This window comes from Bufo bufo, chromosome 6 (assembly GCF_905171765.1).
Source record: "Bufo bufo chromosome 6, aBufBuf1.1, whole genome shotgun sequence".
Taxonomy (NCBI): Eukaryota; Metazoa; Chordata; class Amphibia; order Anura; family Bufonidae; genus Bufo; species Bufo bufo.
The window spans coordinates 358,257,643-358,280,454 of NC_053394.1; the positions used below are offsets into that span (position 1 = coordinate 358,257,643).

Below are 22,812 nucleotides of genomic sequence, written 5' to 3' on the forward strand. Positions count from 1 at the left end.
ACAGTTGAGGTAGTAGAGTTGGCCAATCAGTTCTTCTAGCAGGTGGTACAGCTCTTAACATTTCAATCAAGGTTTGGTTCATTTTATCACAAAGTCTGTTACCTAGAGGATGGTAAGCTGTTCTCATTTTCTGACAATTGTGAAGTGAACATAGTTCACGGAAGAGTTGGGATTCAAAGGCAGATCAGATCCTTGATCTGTGAGAATCTTTCCAGGGCATCCATAGTGCAACAGAAAATTCTTCCAGAAAACAATTTGCAGTGTTTTGCTACTACGAATTTGGTGTAGTGATCAATTATTGTCATGGCGTAGGTATATCCTGAACGACTTGGTTCTAGCTTTACATGATCAATGGCCACTATTTATAGAGGTGTTCGGCTTACAATGGGATGTAATGGTGCTCTTTGGTCATGTCTCTCACTTCTTCCAATGGCACAAGTAGAACATTCACCAATTTTCAATATCTTCTCTCATTCCAACCCAATAAAATTTTCGGCGCATGGTAGCTTCTGTTTTTTGTACACCAAAGTGTCCTGACCTATCATGGTACATTTCAATGACTATTCTGGAATCTCGGCGTGGTACTATAATTTGATGCAGCCGATCATTGGTGACGGGATCTAGTGTTCTTCTTAAAATTAGTCCTTTCTGCATGAAGAGTTGCTTTCTGATACATTTGATTCAGTGTGCCAAAGTACCATCATTTCACATTTTACGGGGCTTAAAGCATAGATGTTGCAGAACATCCTCTTTCACAAGGTCCATGCAAAAAAACAAAAAAAAAATTCTGACAAAAAGAAAATTAAAAACAAAAAAAATGCAAAAATATCCAGTATGAAGGTTCAAATGATGTAGTATGAAGTGTTCTGAGCCTATTCTTCTTGAAATTGAAATTAACTTATATTCCCAGTTTAACTGGTCACACCCTTATTCAGGCATGTATGGGCGAAGGTGATCATCAGTGGTGCCACCTGCCCAATGGGTGAGCTGTTCCTGTGGCAGGTAGAGGCAGATACTGCATAACTTCAGGATTGTGGCTTTGCTTTTAGGAGTCTGCAAATGCTGTCAATCTATGAAGAGGAACACTGACTGGTTAGGATTTTTCAGAACAACTCCAGTCTTGTCATTGCGGCTAATAACATGCAGAAGATGTTTTTCATTATCATCGTGATGAAATTCAAACTTGGCCAACACAGGTCTGTAGGGCTCCTCTGATCCTTTCCATCTTGAAAACAGAAGACAAACAATCTTCTCTAGGTCATTTAGAGGCCAAAGAAAAAAGTCCATCTCCTGAGTACACCTAATAACATCCCTGCGCATTGACTGGTAGCGAAAAGCATGAAGCTGTACTATATCCTTCTGCAGAAGCTCGAGGGAACTCTGAAAGGAAAGCTGGAATCCTGTACACCTTTCAGAATATTTTCTTCATAATTATTAGTCATAACTGGTATAACATCAGCCACATCAAAGAGAGCAGGCTTCTTTTTCTTGTCTTTGAACACAAATGCGATGTACATCTTGAAATCAAACTGGTCAGCTAGAGACTTTCTTCCTTAGCTGAGTGCAGTCTGTTCAGGTCCTGCTTCTTCCGAGAGTTGGGGTCCCCCATTTTTTTTATTTTTTTTGTAATACCGCCGGTGCCAAGGCCTATGAAACTGCTTAACTGATCTCCAATTTCGGTTTATTTTCTTTTTGCGCACATAAGACACCAAGTCAACAGAAACACACCATGCCACCTCCTTTCAATGACTCAGTTGGGTCAATGCAACCTAAACCACTGCTTGGACCGGCCTATCATGCTACCAGGGCCTGTGCAACCACGACAGGAGGCGAGTTATCTTCAGATGGAACTAAAAGAGGCACCATATGCATGTAGAGAACCGAGAACTGAACTGTTAAAATGCTAGGGGCCAGATGATGACAAAATAAAAGAAAAGATGTCTCCTACTATCAGCCTACACCATAAAATCAAAAGCCATCCTGCACAGGCCTGCTGGTTAGGCCTCTCTGCTGACAAAAAGGAAAAATAGGATTGCTCAACCAGCCGCAAGACTGGAGAAGTGATGATGTCACTGAACCTCTAGCGGCCCCGTGCAAAACCGGCGTGAGATAACGATTACTTATCCGTCTGACAGGTGGGGGTGGGTTGTTCACAGCACAGGTTGAGTCGGCCCAAAATACCGGGCTGCAGGGCAGAGAGGAAGTCCATGTGGAAGTTCAGCCGACACCCCCTAGGGACGAACACCATGATGCCGGAGCATCATGATTGGCTGTGATGTTGACTGCAATACATTATGAACACCCTGCTGGCCAGGGTCCCGCCCAGGGTCATGTGATCCTCAGTCTCCATCTTCCTTGCTTTTCTTGCCTAATCAAATTACTACAACTTCAGCTTCGTTTGGAAGTAGAATTTTTGGGAAATTCGTAACAAATTTAATTAGTTTAGAATCGAATCGCCCTTCTCTAGTCACAGTATAGCTCATGCCAAACAAAAGACATTGCTGAAAGCAGACAACCTCAGTTAATTCAATAAACACCTAACCCTGTTAGGTACCCTATTATATAGCATTTGAAACTGGATCTTGGAGCCACTAAACTTTATGTTTATAATTGCTGTAATTTTTCGCTGCCCACAACAGCCTAAATAACCAGAAGGATTCTGATGGTTTAGTTGGTCTGTGAGGGAAGTAAAAAAAAAAACTAATTAAAGGGGTTGCCTCACGATTAACTTAAAAAAAAAAATGAAAATCAGACATCATATAGTACCTGACAATCTCTTTCAAACCTAGAACCTATAAAAACCAAACCTAGAACCAGCCCTCTACCTCACATGGAGCTAGAGATCTCCCCATTTTATTGCTCCAATTGCTCTGCTAGATCCATTTCAAGATGGCAGATCAGGGGATGTGTCCTTCTCAGGGGTCATGTCCTTTCTTAGGAGGTATGTGCCTGCTCAGGGAGCATGTCTGTAGTATACGGGAGTTGTAATACCCGTTACTACCAAAGGTCACTTGGTGTGCTGTCGTCCCTCCTTAATATTGGGGAGTTGTTGTATGTTAGTTTTATAAAATGCAATGTAATGTGTGTATTTCCCTGTCACTGAAACTTGCATGCACAGGCCTGCTAGGGGTGTAATTACAACTTCTAGTCCATAGAGGGAGCTAGAGAGCCCTAGTTTATATAAGGCCAGACAGGGAAGTGCAAGGCAGACGGAGTCTAGTGTCTGTAATCTACAGATGGAGATTAGATAATGTCTGAGACAAGTCCAGGCCTGAAGCCTGCTGTTCAGGAGAAGATTCCTTCCTGAATTCCTACATGCAGAAGCAGGAATACCTTAGCCTGAGGAACCATTCAGAAGCTAGGAGAGACTGAGGCAAATATCAGAGGAGCCAGAGGTACTGAGAGAAACAGAGGAGGTACTTATGAAAGCCATAATCAAGGATATAAAGCCAGACTTAGGTTAATGGGCCTTGGTGAAGAATTGCTATATTCCAGGATCAGACAGAATTAGAGTGCTAGCTCCTGTGCTGCGAATCCTGTGTTTTACACTCTGTAATTACCCTGCTGTACTGAATTGCCTGCATCGACCGAATTGCAAAATCGACTGTATGCTGAGGAACTGCGTTTCCAATATTGTCTCTGCCTGCAAACTACTAAAGTTGAAGTTCTGTTTAAACACCACGTTTCCTCAAATTATTCCTGCATCCGCAAACGGCGTGCCACCGTTTACTTGGCACTGGCGTCACGAACTATTCCTACCTATACCTGCCCTTGCAGAGAGTCAGCTGTACCAGGTTAGTGTATATTGCACTACTACACCCAGAAACACCTACTACGCACAACTTGAGTACACTGCACCTCTCTTTTGGCGTCACGAACAGGATACGCACGCTTTATAGTGCAAGAAGCGTGAACTTTGTGCCTTATACCGTTGCCCTGTGACCAAAGTGACAATTTTCCTGTTTTATTCAAGTGGACTTTGTGGACTGAAAATCGTACCCAAAGTGTACCAAAAACCTCTAAAAAGCGCTGTGCAGTGTTGCGCTACCCAGAGGAAGAAAATCGCCGCATTGGAGTGTGGTTTTGTGGACTTTAAACATTCCTGCTTGCTGTCAGTGAATAGACAGCGTTTGTACCTAAAGATGGCCGCTGAGCTTGCTGAATTTACTGCTGCGTCACCTTCATCCCGAAAAGGCAGGAAAAGTTGGCGCCTTTCTGAGGAAAAAGCGGGAAGAAGGTCAAGGGCAGGCGCCACGGCTTATCTGGTCATTTGCATGTCTGCCAGCATGGACACCGCCCTCCACATACTGGAATACCTGGGGGGCGGCTCCCCAGTGCAATGGGAGGAGCTGGCTACTCTAATTGACGCGACCCTATCGCTCTCCTCAGTAGGATCGAGCATGTTGGATTGTGAACAGAGTGTTGCTGCAGCGTCCGCACCTGTAATTGACATGATGACTGACACCGGTGTAGAGCCAGAGGAGGCTCCACCGGCCTACGCTCCGGGACCGGAGCAACCCGCCTGCCGCACCAGGGAGAAGGAACCCGAGCCCTACTATGGCTCGTGGAGGGACTTTTTCCAGCCATCGTTCAAATGGTCTTCCCTGATGGCGGAGATTCGGGAGGCCGCTATCAAGCGAAATACCCAGACAAAGATCGTGTATGAGGAGCTAACTAAGACCATACATGAAAGACATACGCACACCCAACCCCGCCTGGAAAGGAGAAAGGGAGTGGTGCTGTCGTTTGACAAATCCCGTGGCTACGGGTTTATTCAGGACTATCTTACTGGCAGAGACCTCTATGTGAATCGCAGGTCTGTCAAGAGAGACTACCTCCCTTCGTACCAGCACAGCCTCCGCGAGGGAGAAGAAGTGGAGTACACCCCTGCCGAGGGCCTGCGAGGCCCCTATGCGACTGCTGTGACCCGTCCGAAGCGAGGACCTGAGGATTGGGAGGCAGAAGAAGGAGAAGACTACTCTGGCTGCGAGCGAGAACCGGAACGCTCTCCAGAGCCGGCCCATCACGCCTTTCAGGAGCGGAGCTCCTTCATTGGGCCGAATGTCTTCTGGCAGCCAACCGTGTTGGAGAAATGGGTGAGCCCCTATCCGTCCCCCGAGCTGCCTCGTCGGGAGAAGACACTATCTGAGCTGGAGCAGCAAAAAGGACTTAGTGCTACCTTCCAGAACATCCGGATGGGACGGAGACCAGACGCATCGCCAGTACCTGCAAAGGCCGAGTCCGCGCCATCGGTGACTGTACCTGCGCCGGCGGCGCCAGCAGAGGACAGCGACTCCGACACAGAGAGCATCGGTGAGCAGATCGTCCGGTTGGAGGAGAAGTTGCGGGAGTTGCGCAAGACATACACCGCCAGGATCCAGACACCGCCGAGGAAGGATGAGGTAAGGGTGCCTGTCACCACCCGCCGACCGCCTTCTGTTGCCACCGCTCCGTCCGTGCCCCAGACCGGACCCGCGATTGCTGTGAATTGCTGCACCCAGAGCACCGGACCGCTTGCTGCGGCGGTACCAAGTATGTCACACCCTGCAGTGATTATGCCAGGGCCGGCACGGCCCACCAGAGGGTTCACCCCTAGGCCTATGGGGCCAATACCTATTAGGGGCCCCTTTACCCTGCAGCTACCCCCTGATACAGTCATGTGGGCCCATCCTCCTGTAGAGGAATACTACAGAAGATACCTCCCTGCAGAGCCAAGTAGCTACAATATGCCACTGTGATCAGCCTGCTAGGCCCTTGATTTATTTCTTCAGAAGGTGATGTTAACCCTTCCAGGACAGGAGTCCTATGTTGCTGGCCCTTTGTTGCAGCTGCCAGTTTGTCCACGGCCCAGTGGTAGGTGTTGACCACTGAAATCATAAAGTCAGCAAGGCCACGTTTGTTTCCAGGACCTCCTGCCTGCTTTTGTTACCCCACACCAAGTTGTGCCTGTTCCTTTGTTGCACCTTTTACCCTTCACCCCCTTTTCAGGTTGATCAGGGGTTTTACAGCACTTTTCTTGCTGTCCATTTTATTGTGCAACCTGTTACTAAGGAACCGTGCCCGGAGACAGACTCAAAAGTACCTGAGCCTCTGAGATTCTTACTCTTTTAAAAGTATTGTGCCCAGAGATGGACTCCACCGCATGAGAGCCTCTGTGATTTAATATGGAAATAACCTGGGTACGGACTCATGTTTGTTATTTGAGCCTCCAAGAACTTTTATACCGTTTTCTACTGTTTTATCATGGACTATCCTGGTTATATTGTTACGCTGTGCCAGGTCAGCGCCCCCGTTCCATTCATTATCCTGAGAGAAGAGAACGACGCCCCTTGTCACTACCCTGCATCTTTGCCAATTGGACCTGATGTAAATGCAGTTGAATTGCATATATGTATGCCTGCATGTCTCTTTTTCTATTTCAGGTAGAGATTCCAGTTGGGCGACCCATGATGGAGTACGAGGGCGTACTCAGCTTAAAGCAGTGGGGTATGTAGTATACGGGAGTTGTAATACCCGTTACTACCAAAGGTCACTTGGTGTGCTGTCGTCCCTCCTTAATATTGGGGAGTTGTTGTATGTTAGTTTTATAAAATGCAATGTAATGTGTGTATTTCCCTGTCACTGAAACTTGCATGCACAGGCCTGCTAGGGGTGTAATTACAACTTCTAGTCCATAGAGGGAGCTAGAGAGCCCTAGTTTATATAAGGCCAGACAGGGAAGTGCAAGGCAGACGGAGTCTAGTGTCTGTAATCTACAGATGGAGATTAGATAATGTCTGAGACAAGTCCAGGCCTGAAGCCTGCTGTTCAGGAGAAGATTCCCTCCTGAATTCCTACATGCAGAAGCAGGAATACCTTAGCCTGAGGAACCATTCAGAAGCTAGGAGAGACTGAGGCAAATATCAGAGGAGCCAGAGGTATTGAGGAAACAGAGGAGGTACTTATGAAAGCCATAATCAAGGATATAAAGCCAGACTTAGGTTAATGGGCCTTGGTGAAGAATTGCTATATTCCAGGATCAGACAGAATTAGAGTGCTAGCTCCTGTGCTGCGAATCCTGTGTTTTACACTCTGTAATTACCCTGCTGTACTGAATTGCCTGCATCGACCGAATTGCAAAATCGACTGTATGCTGAGGAACTGCGTTTCCAATATTGTCTCTGCCTGCAAACTACTAAAGTTGAAGTTCTGTTTAAACACCACGTTTCCTCAAATTATTCCTGCATCCGCAAACGGCGTGCCACCGTTTACTTGGCACTGGCGTCACGAACTATTCCTACCTATACCTGCCCTTGCAGAGAGTCAGCTGTACCAGGTTAGTGTATATTGCACTACTACACCCAGAAACACCTACTACGCACAACTTGAGTACACTGCATGTCCTTGCTGCTCTTTCACTGTAAATGTCACAGCTTCTAACTGTAGATATGGCTGGTGGTAGTTGAGGAATGGAACTGAGCATGTATGACCACTTCAGCTAGGTGAACATAGAAATAAGGAAAAAAAAAAAACTAACAGAAGGTGTCGCTATACAGATAGATTTATTTTTATTGAATAACTCAGTGGCTAAACTACATTTTTCATTACATGCAATTACAAAAGTATACCAGAATATTTCAGTGGGACCACCCATTTATGTGTTATCACTCACTATTTTACAATCTATGGCAAATGAAATGAATATTTCCTTATTAATCTACCATACTTTGATATAGCTTGAAAATTAAATAAAAAAGACTTCATATATAAAGGGATGTTAAAAATATATCTTGGACATTTGTGGTCGGATCGGCTATCAGAAAGGTGAACCTAACCTATCTAACCCCATCTACAACAAGCAGTAGAATTATGCCATAACTGCTGTGGAAGGGCAGCCTAAAGTGGGCCACCCTAATGTGAAGTGACTAAGATGGTGTGGGTGGGTGAAATCAGCTGAATTGGCGTCAGCCTGGGCCCACAGGTGCCTATAAATAGCCTAGTAATCAGCCAGCCTGGGCCCACAGGTACGTATGAATAGCCTTGTAATCAGCCTCCCCTCCCACAAATGCAGCAATATCTTGCTTATACTTATGCCACAATGGGGCTTGGAACTAGTGACTCTCCCCGTGTTACTTCCTTTGGACATGATACATGTAAATTATTAGTTCCCAGACTTAATTTATCCACACTGAATCTGATTTGCCAAGTAGATGCTAATTTATGGACATCTTTCATTACAGAGCTTAGTGTCATCTGCAAAAATAGAAACAATTCTATTAATGCCATAAAAGGAATTGCTTGCATTTACAGCAGCCACATGGGCTATAGATACAATGAACAGGAGGGGACCTCATTGACTTCAATGGGAGAGTTTTCTAGGCATGCTCTGTGACCTGTGCAAAAGTTATTGTACAAGCAAGTAGTAAATAAGCTGAGATATCGCTTATTGTGAATGGTGGATCCTGTGGTACCTATAGACAAAGGTGCTATCTGTCATTGTAAACCTGCCTGTAATGATAAGCAGATAACTACAGTAACGTGATCTGTACAGACCAAGAAGTGGTGCCTATTATTAGGCTTAGTGTCCAGTGTAAAAACTGCAGGATTGTAGGGGTTTTGTTTAAATAATAAATATTGACATGGAAAATATCACCAAAAATTCTTTAAAAATGTGTTTAAAAATTTGATTTAAACAAAAGGTAATTTCCTAATGACATATTTCCTTTCCCGGCCGCCCATTGAATATAAATGTCCTGGGCGGTCGGGTTTATCTCTGATCTGACGTTTCTGAACGTCCTTTCAGAGATGGCAGCTGCACACTAATCGTGCAGCTGCTGAGCGGGGGGCCCACTGTCAGTGACAGCAGGGCACCCCAGAGAGAAGACAGGGACTGTTTCTGGGTGTCCTTGCCTTCTAGATCGCTGTATACACAGCGCTGAATGAGCGCTGTGTATACAGCAAGGAAGCGCTATCCTGCTTCCTGTCTTGGCCCGGTGGTCATGTGACCGCCGGGGGAGTGCAGGAGCTGCCAGGTCTTCCATAGACCACAATCAGCCCTGCACTGAGGCTGTACAGTGCTGTATAATGCTGTACAACCTCTCTGGGGGGTGTATTTCTCCCGTAACTGGGGCTACTAAGTCAGCCCCAGTTACAGGAGAAATCAATAATAAAATAAAAAAAATGAAGGTAAATGTACCCCAGAGGTCTTGTATGACTTTATGGGGGACACAAAGTTTAAAATAAAAAATAAAAAAATAAAGTGATTTGAAAAAAAAAACACATTTAAAAAAAAAATTCCCCCAAATCCGTCATTTAAAAAATGTTAAAAATAGAATAAAAAAAGAAAAAAAGACATGTTTGGTATCACCGCGTCCACAATGACCGGCTCTATAATAATATCAGATGATCTACCCCATCAGGTGAATGCTGTAAAAAATAAATAAACATTGCGCCAAAGAAATTTTTGTTAGCTCACCTCTACAAAAATATCATATGATCTACCCCATCAAGTGAACGGGGTAAAAAAAAACTAAATTATGCCAAAACAGCTTTTTTTAGTCACCTCACCTCACAAAAAGAATATCAATCAATCAAAAAGTCGTATGTAGGCCAAAACTTCACCTCGTCCCGCAAAAAACAAGCCCTCACACAAGACTATAGCCAGAAAAATGAAAAAATATGGCTCTAAGAAAATGGAAACAATTTGTTTTCTAAAAATATTTTTATTGTGTAAAATGTAAAAAAAAAAAAAAAAAAATAGACATATTTGGTATTGTTGCGTTTGTAATGACCGGATCGAATCAAATCTAACGCCCTAATAGGGACCCTCGGGATATGATAATCAATGTAATATGCGGTCAATGGACCAAAAAAATCTCTTTAGGGGTCTCTAACTGATACTAAAATATACCTTTATTTATACAGTATTAAAATCCTGATTCAATAATTCAATAAAGGAACACCTAATGTTAAAATTTTGAGAGTACAGTGAGGTGTCATATATATTAGACTCTCATATATATTATTTTCGTCAAAGAAAAATATTTATAGGGTAGTTGCAGAGTCAAGACCAGTATCACTGAAAACAACTACCTAAAACGTCACTTTTATTAAAGATCATTAAATACAGATCCCTTACAGGGGACCAATGAATACATGGACAAACACAGAATAGAGCTGTTGTGGACCAGGCAGACGGCTAATGCTAATGGATAGAGGCACGGGGCAACACGTGTAGAATCCTGATGTCTGTCCCTAGGTATCCCTCAAAATATCCTCAGCCCAGAGATGCACCTGAATGGTAGGAGCACTCTGTCCACGGGCCTTGACTACCTGTCCTTATAACGCCCTTACTAAAGGTAAAGTACCCAATACATAATCTACCAAAGAAAATTTACATGGGTCTTAGTTTACACTAAATATGATACACACTTTATACATATCGAGAACAGTATAGATTTACAGTCCCGATCAAAACACGGTATTAAATTACTCGTCCCGACGCGTTTCCCCTTGTAATCCTAAAGGTTCGTCAGGGGACACAAGTATCAAAAAATGCCAGTCAGATGTCATAACATGTGTGTCACAGATACACAACAAATGCAAAAACAAAGACCAAACAAAACCAAAACTGGAGCACCCTCAACCCAGCACTAGTCTATGAGAGTAATTAAACACAGAATACTTGTAGCTACTAAATTTGGATAAACCGTACTGAATACCAGTGTGATACTTATCTGGTGATGAACTTCAGTTTTCACTCACAGACCGGTGGTGCGTGGCTTGAGGGGCTCCAGGGGGCAAAAAAGATGTGGCTCCAACTAGTCCATTCACACACAATCACTTTTAAACCCCAAAGGGGGGTGGTCCTAGATATTATTGGCCAATCCTGGGCCGTATATACCGTCATGTGACCGGGCCAATGAGCATGTTCATCAGCTCAAGTCATTCTGGAGGTTGATTTTAACAGCCTATAAATACAAAGATCGCGGGCTATATAGGGTCCCAGTGTGTACTGGGACAGTGGAATACTTAAATCTTGTATGTTTATGAGGATGGAACGTATGGAACGCACGGCCATCCTCATAAACATACAAGATTTAAGTATTCCACTGTTCCAGTACACACTGGGACCTTATATAGCCCGCGATCTTTGTATTTATAGGCTGTTAAAATCAACCTCCAGAATGACTTGAGCTGATGAACATGCTCATTGGCCCGGTCACATGACGGTATATACGGCCCAGGATTGGCCAAAATTGGCCAAAATTGAGTAAAATGGAAAATCTGCAAATAAAGTGAAATTTTTAATTTTCACCTCTATTTTACTTTAATTTCTATGGAATACCTAAAGGGTTAGCAACATTTCTAAAACCAGTTTGAGGGATGTCATTTCTAAAATGGGGTCATTTATGGGTTGGTTCTATTATGTAAGCCTCACAAAGTGACTTCAGAACTAAACTAGTCCTTAAAAAAGTGGATTTTGGAAAAATTTCAAAAATTGCTTCCAAAATTGTAAACCTTCTAATATCCTAAAAAAAAAAAAAAATTACATTACCAAAATGATGCCAACATAAAGTAGACATATGGAGAATGGTAATTATTTTATTTTATGAGGTATCACTATCTGTCTTAAAAGCCGAGAGATTCAAATTCAGAAAACAGTGAATTTTTTTAAAATTTCTTTTGGATTTTGTTTATAAATAAAAGGTAAAACATATTGACAAAAATTTACCATTAACATGAAGTACATTGTGTCACGAGAAAACAGTCTCTGAATGGCTTGGATATGTAAAAGTGTTCCAAAGTTATTACCACATAAAGTGACACATGTCAGATTTGCAAAATTAGGCCTTGTCAGGAAGGGGGCAAATGGCCCCGCCTGGAAATGGTTAAATAGCCTGGCACTACAGAATAGGCTGGGACACAGCAGCATGGGTGCACGCTACCCTTTTAAGAATCCTGGGTCAGTGTGCTTTATGAGTAACACTAGCAGTTCCAGGAGGCAGCGATCCACAGTGGCCAGAAGAGTATAGAGGATGCTGGGTAGTGGGGAAGTTAAAGAGGGCAGCTACAAAATTAGTTCTCTAAATCAGACAACTCATGTTAGATCAAGTGATAATGGGAGATTTTGCTATTGGAAATTGGAGATTTATATCTATCTCCGTATTCCGTCCCATTTTTTAGTTCCTAGACTGTTGCCTTTGTCTCCTGTATAACCCACTTATTCTGCGTATTATATACACCCCTCCAGTCCTTCATATACCCCAGGGGTAATATACAACCCTTGCAGATACTTATATAGAAAAATACTTTACTGGTAACATAGAGATGACAAAGCAATGGACATTACAAGAAGATGCAGATACAAGACATTACATGGAATACACCGCCACACACAGCCGCCTCTGTTCCTGCCCTCTCTGGATGCTTAGCCAATGTGGCTAATAATGTGTATGTATATACCAGGGGGTCATCAATCTTTGGCACTCCAGCTGTTGTGAAACTACACTTCCCAGCAGTCTCCATTTACTTCTGTGGAAGTTCGGAGAAGAGCAGAGCAAGTAAACATGCTGGGAGTTGTAGTTTCAAAACAGCTGGAGTGCTAGGAGTTGCCTACTTATACTACTATACAATATATCCAGATCCCAACATATACCGTCTACTGGATATACTCTTCTAACCGACTCACATCCAGTACCTGACCATTAGTATATGTTCACATAGCCTATGTCTTCCTGTGTCCCAGCCCCCACCATCGACTCCACCCTATGACCATCCAAGTATCTTCCAATCTGTGGGCCATATTGTCCAACTGCTTTTACAATATGCTCTTCCTGTCTTTGGCTACTTTCACATCTGCATTTTTAATTCAGGTTTTGAGATCCGGCAAAGAAACTCAAAACCTGAATTAAAAAGATCAGTTCTATTTAAGGCTATCTATTTTCCGGTATTGAGATCTGTCATAGGGTCTCAATACCGGAAAAAAATGCTTCCATTTTGTCCCAATTCATTGTCAATGGGGGCAAAACGTAACTGAACAGAATGGAGTGCTCCAAAATGCATTCCGTTCCGTTCTCATACCGGAGAGCAAACCGCAGCATGCTGTGGTTTTCTTTCCGTCCTGGGATTTGGAGAAAAACGGATCTGTCATGACCCAAAATGCAAGTCAATGGGGACGTTTCCGTTTTCTCTGACACAATAGAAAACGGATCCGTCCCCCATTGACTTTCAATGGAGTTCATGACGGATCCGTCTTGGGTATGTTAAAGATAATACAACCGGATCCGTTCATAATGGATGCAGATGGTTGTATTATCAGTAATGATGGATGTCAATACTGGAAAATAGAAACGCTAGTGTGAAAGTAGCCTTACATTGATTCTCATGCCTGATCAGGTTTGTTCAATATTGCAAACCGGACAGAAAAACGCTGCTTGCAGCGGTTTTGCGTCCGGACCCAAAACGCAACTGAACTGATGCACACTGATCAATTTTGTCCCCATTGACAACGAATGGGGACCAAACAGATTAGTTTAATTCAGGTTTTTGAGATTCTCTGCCGTATCTTAAAACCTGAATTAAAAACGCAGATGTGAAAGTAACCTTTGATATGCCAACAAGGGACACAATGACCGAATACTGATATCACTCAATGGGGGAATATAACTAAATAATATCAGTATATACTATATATCCAATTATTAGGCATATTTGTGTGGTCATCAGATTGAGGGTCTGGCTGGGAACCATATTTTCCTGTAACTTCACGTCTTGGATCTTCCTATAACTCACTTTTTGTAAAACATCTGGTGAAATTCCAGATAGTATACTTTGTTAAATGTTAACTAAGGTTACACAAATATCAAAATCCATCCAAAGAATACAATGTAGCACAGATCAATAAATGCCAATCTGCTCTTTTATTTCAAAATACTAATGTGATGCCAACATCTGAGTATTATATTCAGAGCTGCCTCAGAAGAACACAAACACAATCTGAATACATTTGTCTGCCACTCCTTCCCCTCCAGCACCATCATCTGGCACCTATATGCACTGTAACTGCTTTCTCCTCCTATGGTCTTTGGTCTTTTCTCACTTGACCTTATATCACAGGTAACTCCTCCCAAATGCTACTTAACAGGTCTGATACTCCCAGTCAAACACTGTCCTGGTTGATTCAACAGTACGCGTTCATTTGAGTGGATGGAGTAAATGGAGAATCAAGGACACGGGGAATCATAAGAGAAAGTAAGACAACCCAAAAAGAAGACACCACGGTAAAGCAGTCATTGCGATCTTTTACCAATTGTTCTATAGAGTGGATACTGGAACCCAAAATATACCTAAAATTTTACTGCTGACCTAATGACCATGGAAATGAAGCTAGACCTGCACACCTTTGGTGACCAACTAAAGAACAACACAAAAGAGAAAAATGGGGATGACTGGAAAAAAGGTGGACGGCTCCTGTCTGGACTTATGGGCTCCAACGTCTTACTCTTTGGTGGGGCTTTGGCAACTTGTGTGTACACAGAAGACGTTGACATCTTTGAATTTGACTTTCTTGTCTTTCTGTCCATCATGATGGTAATCTCCATTTCGTGGATGATTTTTCAAATGTACTTCACTTGGAAGCACAAAAACGCTGTTCTCTTTAAGGACTGCGAAGCAGGACCCATATGGATGAGAGGTCAGTGAGGTGGTGCAGTCAATTACATGTTACTGCATGGTATTATATGGCTTGGTTTTATTTTTGGTTTTTATTTTCTGCATATATTTTTTATAGTAAATATAAAAATACTTAAAAATAATAAAAGAGGATGGAGACACGTGCTCATAAATGGAGATGTACAGAAGGATACGTGTAGAGTCCCAAACTGTATTAGGAATGCTATGGCTTATAATGCTGCAATATGTGAAATAGCTCAAGGACAAGAATGGTGCTGCAATTGGAAAACACAAACCCCTTTCAAATGCAGCCATATCATAAATGTAGTAGACCATTCATAGTAGTCTTCTTTTAGTGGTCTTCTTTAGTCAAGGCTAAGAAACGGGACATTATTAGAATAACAGAGGAGTCTTAAGATTGGCAGACAAGACACAGGTCTAGACTGGTTTTATGATAATTTCAGCATTTTCCATAAGGGTGGTGTCTAAGAATAAGCGGGCATGTTTGAGCTTTCACTCATAGCCGAGAGCCATACTGTTAAAATGCCAGCATGTAAACTCAGATGTGTCCCAATCTGCTAGGGCATGGAATAGAAATGGGGCAGACTGGCCATAGATCCTACAGGGAAATTTCGTGGTGGGCCTTTGGCCGGGTGTGGGGGTGGGGGGGGCTGCCCGAACCCTCTTCATGGCCTCCGGTCAGATACATAACGGTCTGATGCTCTAAGCCTTAATTAATGCTAGGAGCATCAGATACTTTTACATTTGGCCAACGGCTGCAGGTGCCCTCCTGAACTCACCTGTATAAACGTCCTAAGGACACAACTTTGCTAATATTTGTGATTTAAAATAATCTGCCATTTTGTGTATTCGGCCTTTATGTCTTCATGGACTCTATGTGGATAGTCTGAGCCTGCATCACATTGGGTGAGCACACAAGGAAAATCTCCTAACCAAACGTATCCATAGACTTCAGTGGTTCGGATACATGCCAACAGGGTGTCCGATCTTTAGGCATCCGCACTTTTCTTCAGTTCTATGAAAAAACACAGCTGACTATACTTTTTAACACATGCTCAGCTCCACTCCCTCATACCACTAATATGTTGATTCCTTATGTACCCCCAAACCCAGATTAATCCCCCCTTTTGTGCCCCAACACAGAATAATACCCCTTTATGTGTCACAATATTGTGACCATTATGTACCCTCAACACAATATGGTCCCCCTTGTGCGCCTCCAACACAGAATAATGTTCCTTTATGTTCTCCAACACAATACGGTACCCCTTTATGTGCCCGCAACACAATATGGCGCCCCTTTAGTGTCTCCAAGATGAATAATCACCGAACCCATGTTTCAACTATGAACAGCACAGATCTCTCAATGCAGATGTGCTCCGTCTGACAGCTAGTCTCAGCAGGCACAATGACATCACTTCATCACACCTGCCAGCACCACACCATGAATGGTGGAGCAAGGAGCTTACGGTTTCCCTGCTTCACTTAAGTGCCACTGCCAGGATACCCCTTGATCCTCCACACAATCATTTGGTCTGCATAGTGAACAAATCCACCACTGTCCAGGCCTATACTCCTTATCTTGCTAACTTGATGTGTAGTTTAGTAACAGGGGGCAGAGGTCAGAGAGATATCGTATGACCAAAAATGATCAGAATGGAGAATGTCTTTGGTGCTATTGATTCTTTCTGTTTTACCATCCGCTTGTACCTGACTGCTCCCACTCACGTCTGATATGGAATTATTGAATTGCCCTCATGTTGCTAATCCATGTCTGCTCTTAATCTTTCTGTGACTCCTCCTGAAGATTTCCTCCGCTATCAGTTGCTGAACAGATTTGTATGACTTTATCGTCTGTATCTGGTTATCACAGACATTATACCATAGTAAGCTCTCTGTAACGCACTTTAGGAAAACAGCCCTGGAAAAGCTCATTTAACTTCTTTGGGCTCATCTACTAGGTTTATCTATATGGATTTGGGTATATATAGCTGTATTGTGTCCTATCCCTGCTCTGTCCATAGACATAGCATCACCGGAAAAGAGAAAGAGCTGCATGAACATGGTCGTGTGACCACGGAAATACATTACAAAATTACAACTACCTTCCTACCAACTACCATAAATTATTATTTAAAGGATGTTGATCCAAATCGAAAAACCCCTTTAAGGACATTCACAGAGCAGAGGCGCGAAATAGCCGTCGCCATGAGTTACATGCCTGCTTTATGCTGATCCGCCCCATGCCTATACCGTATGTAATGTGAGAATTTTGGAATAAGGAAACCCGTCTTTGGCGAGTGCTGCTTATGTGTTTTTCTTCTATGGGACATTTTCAAAGGCTTGGAGGCAGAGCACCACCTATAGCGGGAATAAGGACCCGAACTGGGTGAGCTGTTATTCTGAAAGTGGAACCTGGGCAGTGCCACCCACCCCGTCTGTGCTCTAAAGGTTGTTTACAGAGGAGTCTTAAGATTGGCACAGGTCTGGACTGGTTTTATGGTAATTTCAGCATTTTCCAGAAGGGTGGTGTCTAAGAATAAGCGGGCATGTTAGAGCTTTCACTCACAGCCGAGAGCCATACTGTTAAAATGCCAGCATGTAAACTCAGATGCTTCCCATACGGATACATGCCAACAGGGCATCCGATCTTTAGGCATCAGCACTTTTCTTTAGTTGTATGAAAAAACATAGCTGACTATACTTTTTAACACACGCTCAGCTCTACTCCATCACACCACTAATATGTTGATTCCTTATGTACCCCCCAAACCCAATATTAATGCCCCCTTTTGTGCCCCAACACAGAATAATACCCCTTTATGTGATCCCAACACAATTTTGTGACCATTATGTACCCTCAACACAATATGGTGCCCTTTGTGTGCCCCCAACACAGAATAATGTTCCATTATGTGCTCCAACACAATACGGTACCCCTTTATGTGCCCGCAACACAATATGGCTCCCCTTTAGTGTCTCCAAGGTGAATAGTCACCGAACCCATGTTCCAACTATGAACGCCACAGATCTCTCAATGCAGATGTGCTCCGTCTGATAGCTAGTCTCAGCAGGCACAATGACATCACTGGTAGTTATATAGACACACCGCTATCCCTGCTCTGTCCATAGACATAGCACCACAGGAAATAAGAAAGAGCGGCATGAACATGGTCGTGTGACCACAGAAATACATTACTACCAACTACCATAAATGATTATTTAAAGGATGTTGATCCAAATCGAAAAAAAAACCCTTTAAAGGGAACCTGTCATCAACTTTTCGCTGACCTCACTGAGGGCAGTATAAAATAGTGACAGAAATGCTGATGTCAGCGGTGTGTCATTTATGAGCTAAAAGTAAATGGTTGCTGAGAACCAGCATCATAATCATTGCAGCCAAGGCCTGAGAAGAGTCAAATCTACCTGAAAAGAGTCCTGGTTATTCCTAATCTCCTGCTCTCTCACCCATCTGCTGATGATTGGCAGTTCTCTCCTAGAGAGAAAGGGAGAAAACTAGGTAGAAGATGGTCAGTCATCAGCAGGTGGGCAGGAATAACCATGACTCTTCTCAGGTGGCCGGGACTCTTTTCCAGGCCTAGTCTGCAATGATGTGAAGTTGGTTCTCGACAACCACTTACTTTTAACTTATAAATGACAGAGCGCTGAAATCAACTCACCTGTCTGTACTTTATACTGCTGTTAGTATGGGCAGCATAAAGTTGATGACAGGTTCCCTTTAAGGACATTCACAGAGCAGAAACACATATTCTTATGAGATATTGGCTTGTTTTCAGGATGCAGATCATACTGCACAGTATGGAACAGGTTTCTCCGTGCACAGATCTGAAACCCACATCATGACGAAAAAATGAGGAATCAGGAGATGGAATCAGTGCAAATTTATGTGTGTAAATTGTGGCGATAGTCACTATGTGTGGATCTGCAACAAGATGAATCTGCAATATGGCTCAGCCCCAGATTTCTGCCCCAATTTCCATCAGAAAAATACACTGTCCGAACATGCCCTAATAAAGTGGGCATATAAAAAGCCTCTACATACACCCAGAGGTACTGTCTTACTCAGAAGTTGTATGGGGCTGCTTGAGATAACCGAGCGCACTACTGGGCAGTCCCATAGAAGCTAATGGAGTGGTGGCATCAGCAGCAGCAGCCTGGGAGGAGTGAGTGGAGGATAGGAGTAGTAGTGGCTGTGGCAAGAGTGATCATCACGATCACTAGGGCCGTGCATTCACAGAAGAGCAGACCTTTTTTTTCTGTCAGGGCACACCCTGGTGTTGGGGCTCCTGCTTGGTGATAGTTAGTGTGCCCTTGGTGTTAAGTATGTTGGCAGCGTGCAAGGCAGGAGTTTAGATGCCAGTGCTATGGCAGGCGTATGGTAATGGAGTCAGTGACCAGGCCAGTTGTATTAAGCAAATAAGTTTCTCTTTACTAAAGTTCAGAATAGGAGTAGTAGTACATCCAAGAGTATCAAGACACAGTCCCAAACAAGTCACAGTGCAATTCTTCCTCAATAGCAATGTATGGTTAGCAGCTACGGTGCGGTCCGCATCTTTAGAGGCTCTATTGAAATGAATGGGTCCGCGCCTCCGATGCGGTCGTGTGAATGTAGCCTTAGTTACAGCAACACTTACAGCAATGGCTGTCAGCCTGCCTGTGCCTGCCTAAGTAACACAATGACACTGACTGATTGAATCTGACCCCTACAGTATCTCTCTCTAAAAGGTATCTATCAATTAATTATAAATCTATCCTCACTCAACACACTAACACTAAACTATCTGTGTTCTGTGTTTTACTGTCTCTCTCTTTCACATGCATTTCCTGGTTGGGATGTACAGCGTCCCAGATCCGCAGGGGAAACACGTGAGGCGACGGTGGGCTGATGGGGGTAGTAGTTCATTTGTACTTAGCAGAGCCTCCCTGGGCCATCAGTGCAGTGGATGGGAAGACAGCACTAACTCCTCCGGGGCACTCTCTGTTGCAGGGAACACCAGCCAGATGGAAGTTGAGGTGCCTTTGATGGTGGTGTTGTTTAGGGTGCTTGTGGTGGCTGGGCCCCTGGTTTGTGACGCCAGCACCGTAAGGTGCAAATGTTGAGTGTAGTAGTTGAAATGATGAGGAGTCAGTTGTTATCAAACAGTTGAACATTTACTAAATCAATTATCTTCAGGTAGTCAGTACAGACACAGTTCATTTGTATGATATAAGTGATGACTCAGAAATAAGCTCAATTGTATTCCACTTATCAGGTTTAGGCAATTGTCAGTTGAGGAGTTCTCTTTAGGATTGACAGTTTACAGGCACGACTTCAGTAATTATTCTAAGTCCAAAATATAGCGCACTGGTACTAAATATACTGTTTTCTACTTATCTTGAGCTATCCAATAAGGACGTTTCTCCCTCACGGCAGGCAAACTCTCTGCGTCATTATTTGCAGGATGCTCTCCTGAAGTAATCAGGTTTTTAGGTTTCCACTATATCCCGGAAGGCTTCTAGTGAATAAGGACAATTCTGTGCACTAATTATCCATTCGTGTCCTGGCACTTGGAAAGTTGCTTTCAGGCACTTGTGCTGATGAGGTCCATAAGCTAGATTCAGCTGTAACCCTCACTAGGCTTGCTTCATATTTAGACATAGACTTATGGTCTTGTGCTTGGCTGCAGTAACTACTCTTGGTTTGTCCTCTCCAGGATTGATCAGGTCCCGGAGGAAAGAAATGGCAGCTACATGGTGGATAAGTCCTGTTTCTCTCCTCCATACACTTGCCTTCCTCCTGGCACTAAACTCTCTCTTTCTCTACTCTAGTTCTAACACACACCCCAAGCTATATAAATGAGTGGTGCCAGTACCACCTAGGGGCAAATGGGTGTAATTACATTGACAGCCTGATAATAGGAAATACCATACAATGCAGATAAATACATAAATAAGCAGATGTTTAAAGTGTCCCATTTACACACATATGTGGGACTTACTTTTTACAGATTTTTACATATTTTTTTATGTTGCTATGTTACTTTGTTCTGCACTCAGTACTCAATAATTACAAAGTGAAAACAGAATATTAGAAATCTTTGCTAATTTATTGAAAAGGAAAAACTAAAACCTTGCATTGACATAAGTATTCAGACCCTTTACTCAGGACTTAGTTGAAGCGATTACAGCCTCCAGTCTTATTGGCTATGATGCCACAAGGTTTGCACACTTGGATTTGGGGATTTTCTGCCATCATTCTCTGGAGATCCTTTCAAGTTCTGTCAGGTCGGATAGAAACCATCGGTGGACAGCCATTTTCAGGGCTCTCCAAAGATGTTTGATTGGATTCCAGTCAGGGCTCTAGGCTGGGCCACTCAAGGACGTTCACTCCTGTGTTGTCTGGGCTGTGTGACTAGGGTGAACCCTCAGCCAAGGTCCACAGAGCTCTGGATCATGTTTTGATTAAAAATCTCTCTGTACTTTACTCCAGTCAGCTCTCCCTCAACCCTGACAGTCTCCCTGTCTCAGCCCCTGAAAAAACACCTCCATAGCATGATGCTACCACCACCGTGCTTCACTGTAGGGATGGTACTGGTCAGTTGATGCGCAGTGCCTGTTTTCCTCTAGACATGATGCTTAGAATTGAGGCTTGGTATCATCAGACCAGAGAATCTTGTTTCTCACAGTCTGAGAGTCCTTTAGGTGTTTTTTTTTTTACAAACTCCAGGTGGGTTTTCATGTGTCTTTTACCGAGAAGAGGCATCTTTCTAACCACTCTGCAATAAAGTTTAAATTGGTGGAGTGCTGCTGTGATTGGTCAAACATATAACTGACTTAGGGGTAAGTTACATAAATTGCGCGTCCATAAAATAAAATCTAGAGTGCTGTATCTTTGCAGCACAATATGGCGCCTGCGCTCTATTTTACATATAGTATAGACACCATTTTGACCAAACATAGCAGTCTAATTTCCAAGTTCAGTAATTCTAATGTAATTTATTTAGTTCTTTATTTGGCATTAATGGCAGCCAAGATAAAACCCAGGAGGGGTCCAGAGAGGGGTTCACCCAGATTTCACTCTGCCACTGTCCCTGCCTCTTCCTTAGGCAACTGTCCCTGCCTTTGTATCTTTCTCAGTCTCAGATCTGCCCCGCCACCTTCATCAGCCTCCTATCAGACCCCCAACCTACATCAGCCTCAGATCAGACCTCTCAGCCTCAGATCAGACCCCCATCAGACCCTCCCTAGCCTCAGATCAGCCCCCATAAGACCCCCCAGCCTCACAGCAGACCCCCATTAGACCCCCCAACTTCAGATCAGACCCCCCAGCCTCAGAGAAGACCCCCATTAGACTCTCCCTAGCTTCAGATCAGCCCCCATAAGAACCCCAGCCTAAGAGCAGACCCCCATTAGACCCCCCAGCCTCAGATCAGACCCCCCAGCCTCAGAGCAGATCCCCATTAGACCCTCCCTAGCTTCAGATCAGCCCCCATAGCCTCAAATCAAACTCCCATCAGACCCCCAGCCTCAGATTAGACCCGCATCAGACCTAGCAGTCTCAGATCAGACCCCCAGCCTCAAATCAGACCCCATGAGACCCTCCATAGCTTCAGATCAGCCCCCATCAGACCCCCCCAGCCTCAGATTAGACCCTCATTGAACCCTCCCCCACCTCAGATCAGCCCCTATCAGACCCCTCGGCCTCAGATCAGACCCCTCCCAGCAGCAGATCAGATCCCATGAGACCCCACAGCCTCAGATCAGACCTTCCCCACCTTCAATTAGCTTCACATCAGCCCCCATCAGACCCCCCAGCATCCAATCAGACCTCAGATCAGACGATTTAAAAAAAAAAAACTTACCTATCCAGCTCTGGACAGCGCTGCCACTTGGCAGAGTCACTTAACCTTCCTGGTCTTCTTCCCGCCGTGCTGTACTGTGACCTGACAGCACACAGCGTAAGGTCATAGAGCGCATCTATGTGCACTATGTCTGAACGCTGTATATGTCAGGACACAGAGCGGGGCCGGAAGAATGGAAGCGGTCATTAGTATTTTCACAATATGTTCTGGCAGGGGGCCATATGCAGCCCGCGGGTCGGGGGTTCCCCAACCCTGCTCTAAATATTGCCTGAGACTG

At 43.8% G+C, this 22,812-nt stretch overlaps 1 protein-coding gene and 1 pseudogene across 2 annotated transcripts in view; one reads left to right on the forward strand and one right to left on the reverse strand.

The window, feature by feature from the left end:
- Positions 1-927: 927 nt before the first annotated feature.
- Positions 928-1,741, reverse strand: LOC121005958 (annotated as a pseudogene).
- Positions 1,742-13,981: 12,240 nt separating this feature from the next.
- The window catches only part of LOC121005959 (proton channel OTOP2-like), a 69,753-nt gene continuing 60,922 nt past the window's right edge, over positions 13,982-22,812 (forward strand). The window contains exon 1 of one of the 2 annotated variants that reach the window (XM_040438817.1): positions 13,982-14,674. In XM_040438817.1, the coding sequence (XP_040294751.1) occupies positions 14,350-14,674 (325 nt within the window). In that variant the 5' untranslated portion in view covers positions 13,982-14,349. The remainder of the gene's footprint in view (positions 14,675-22,812) is intronic. The other variant, XM_040438816.1, reaches the window with a different exon arrangement.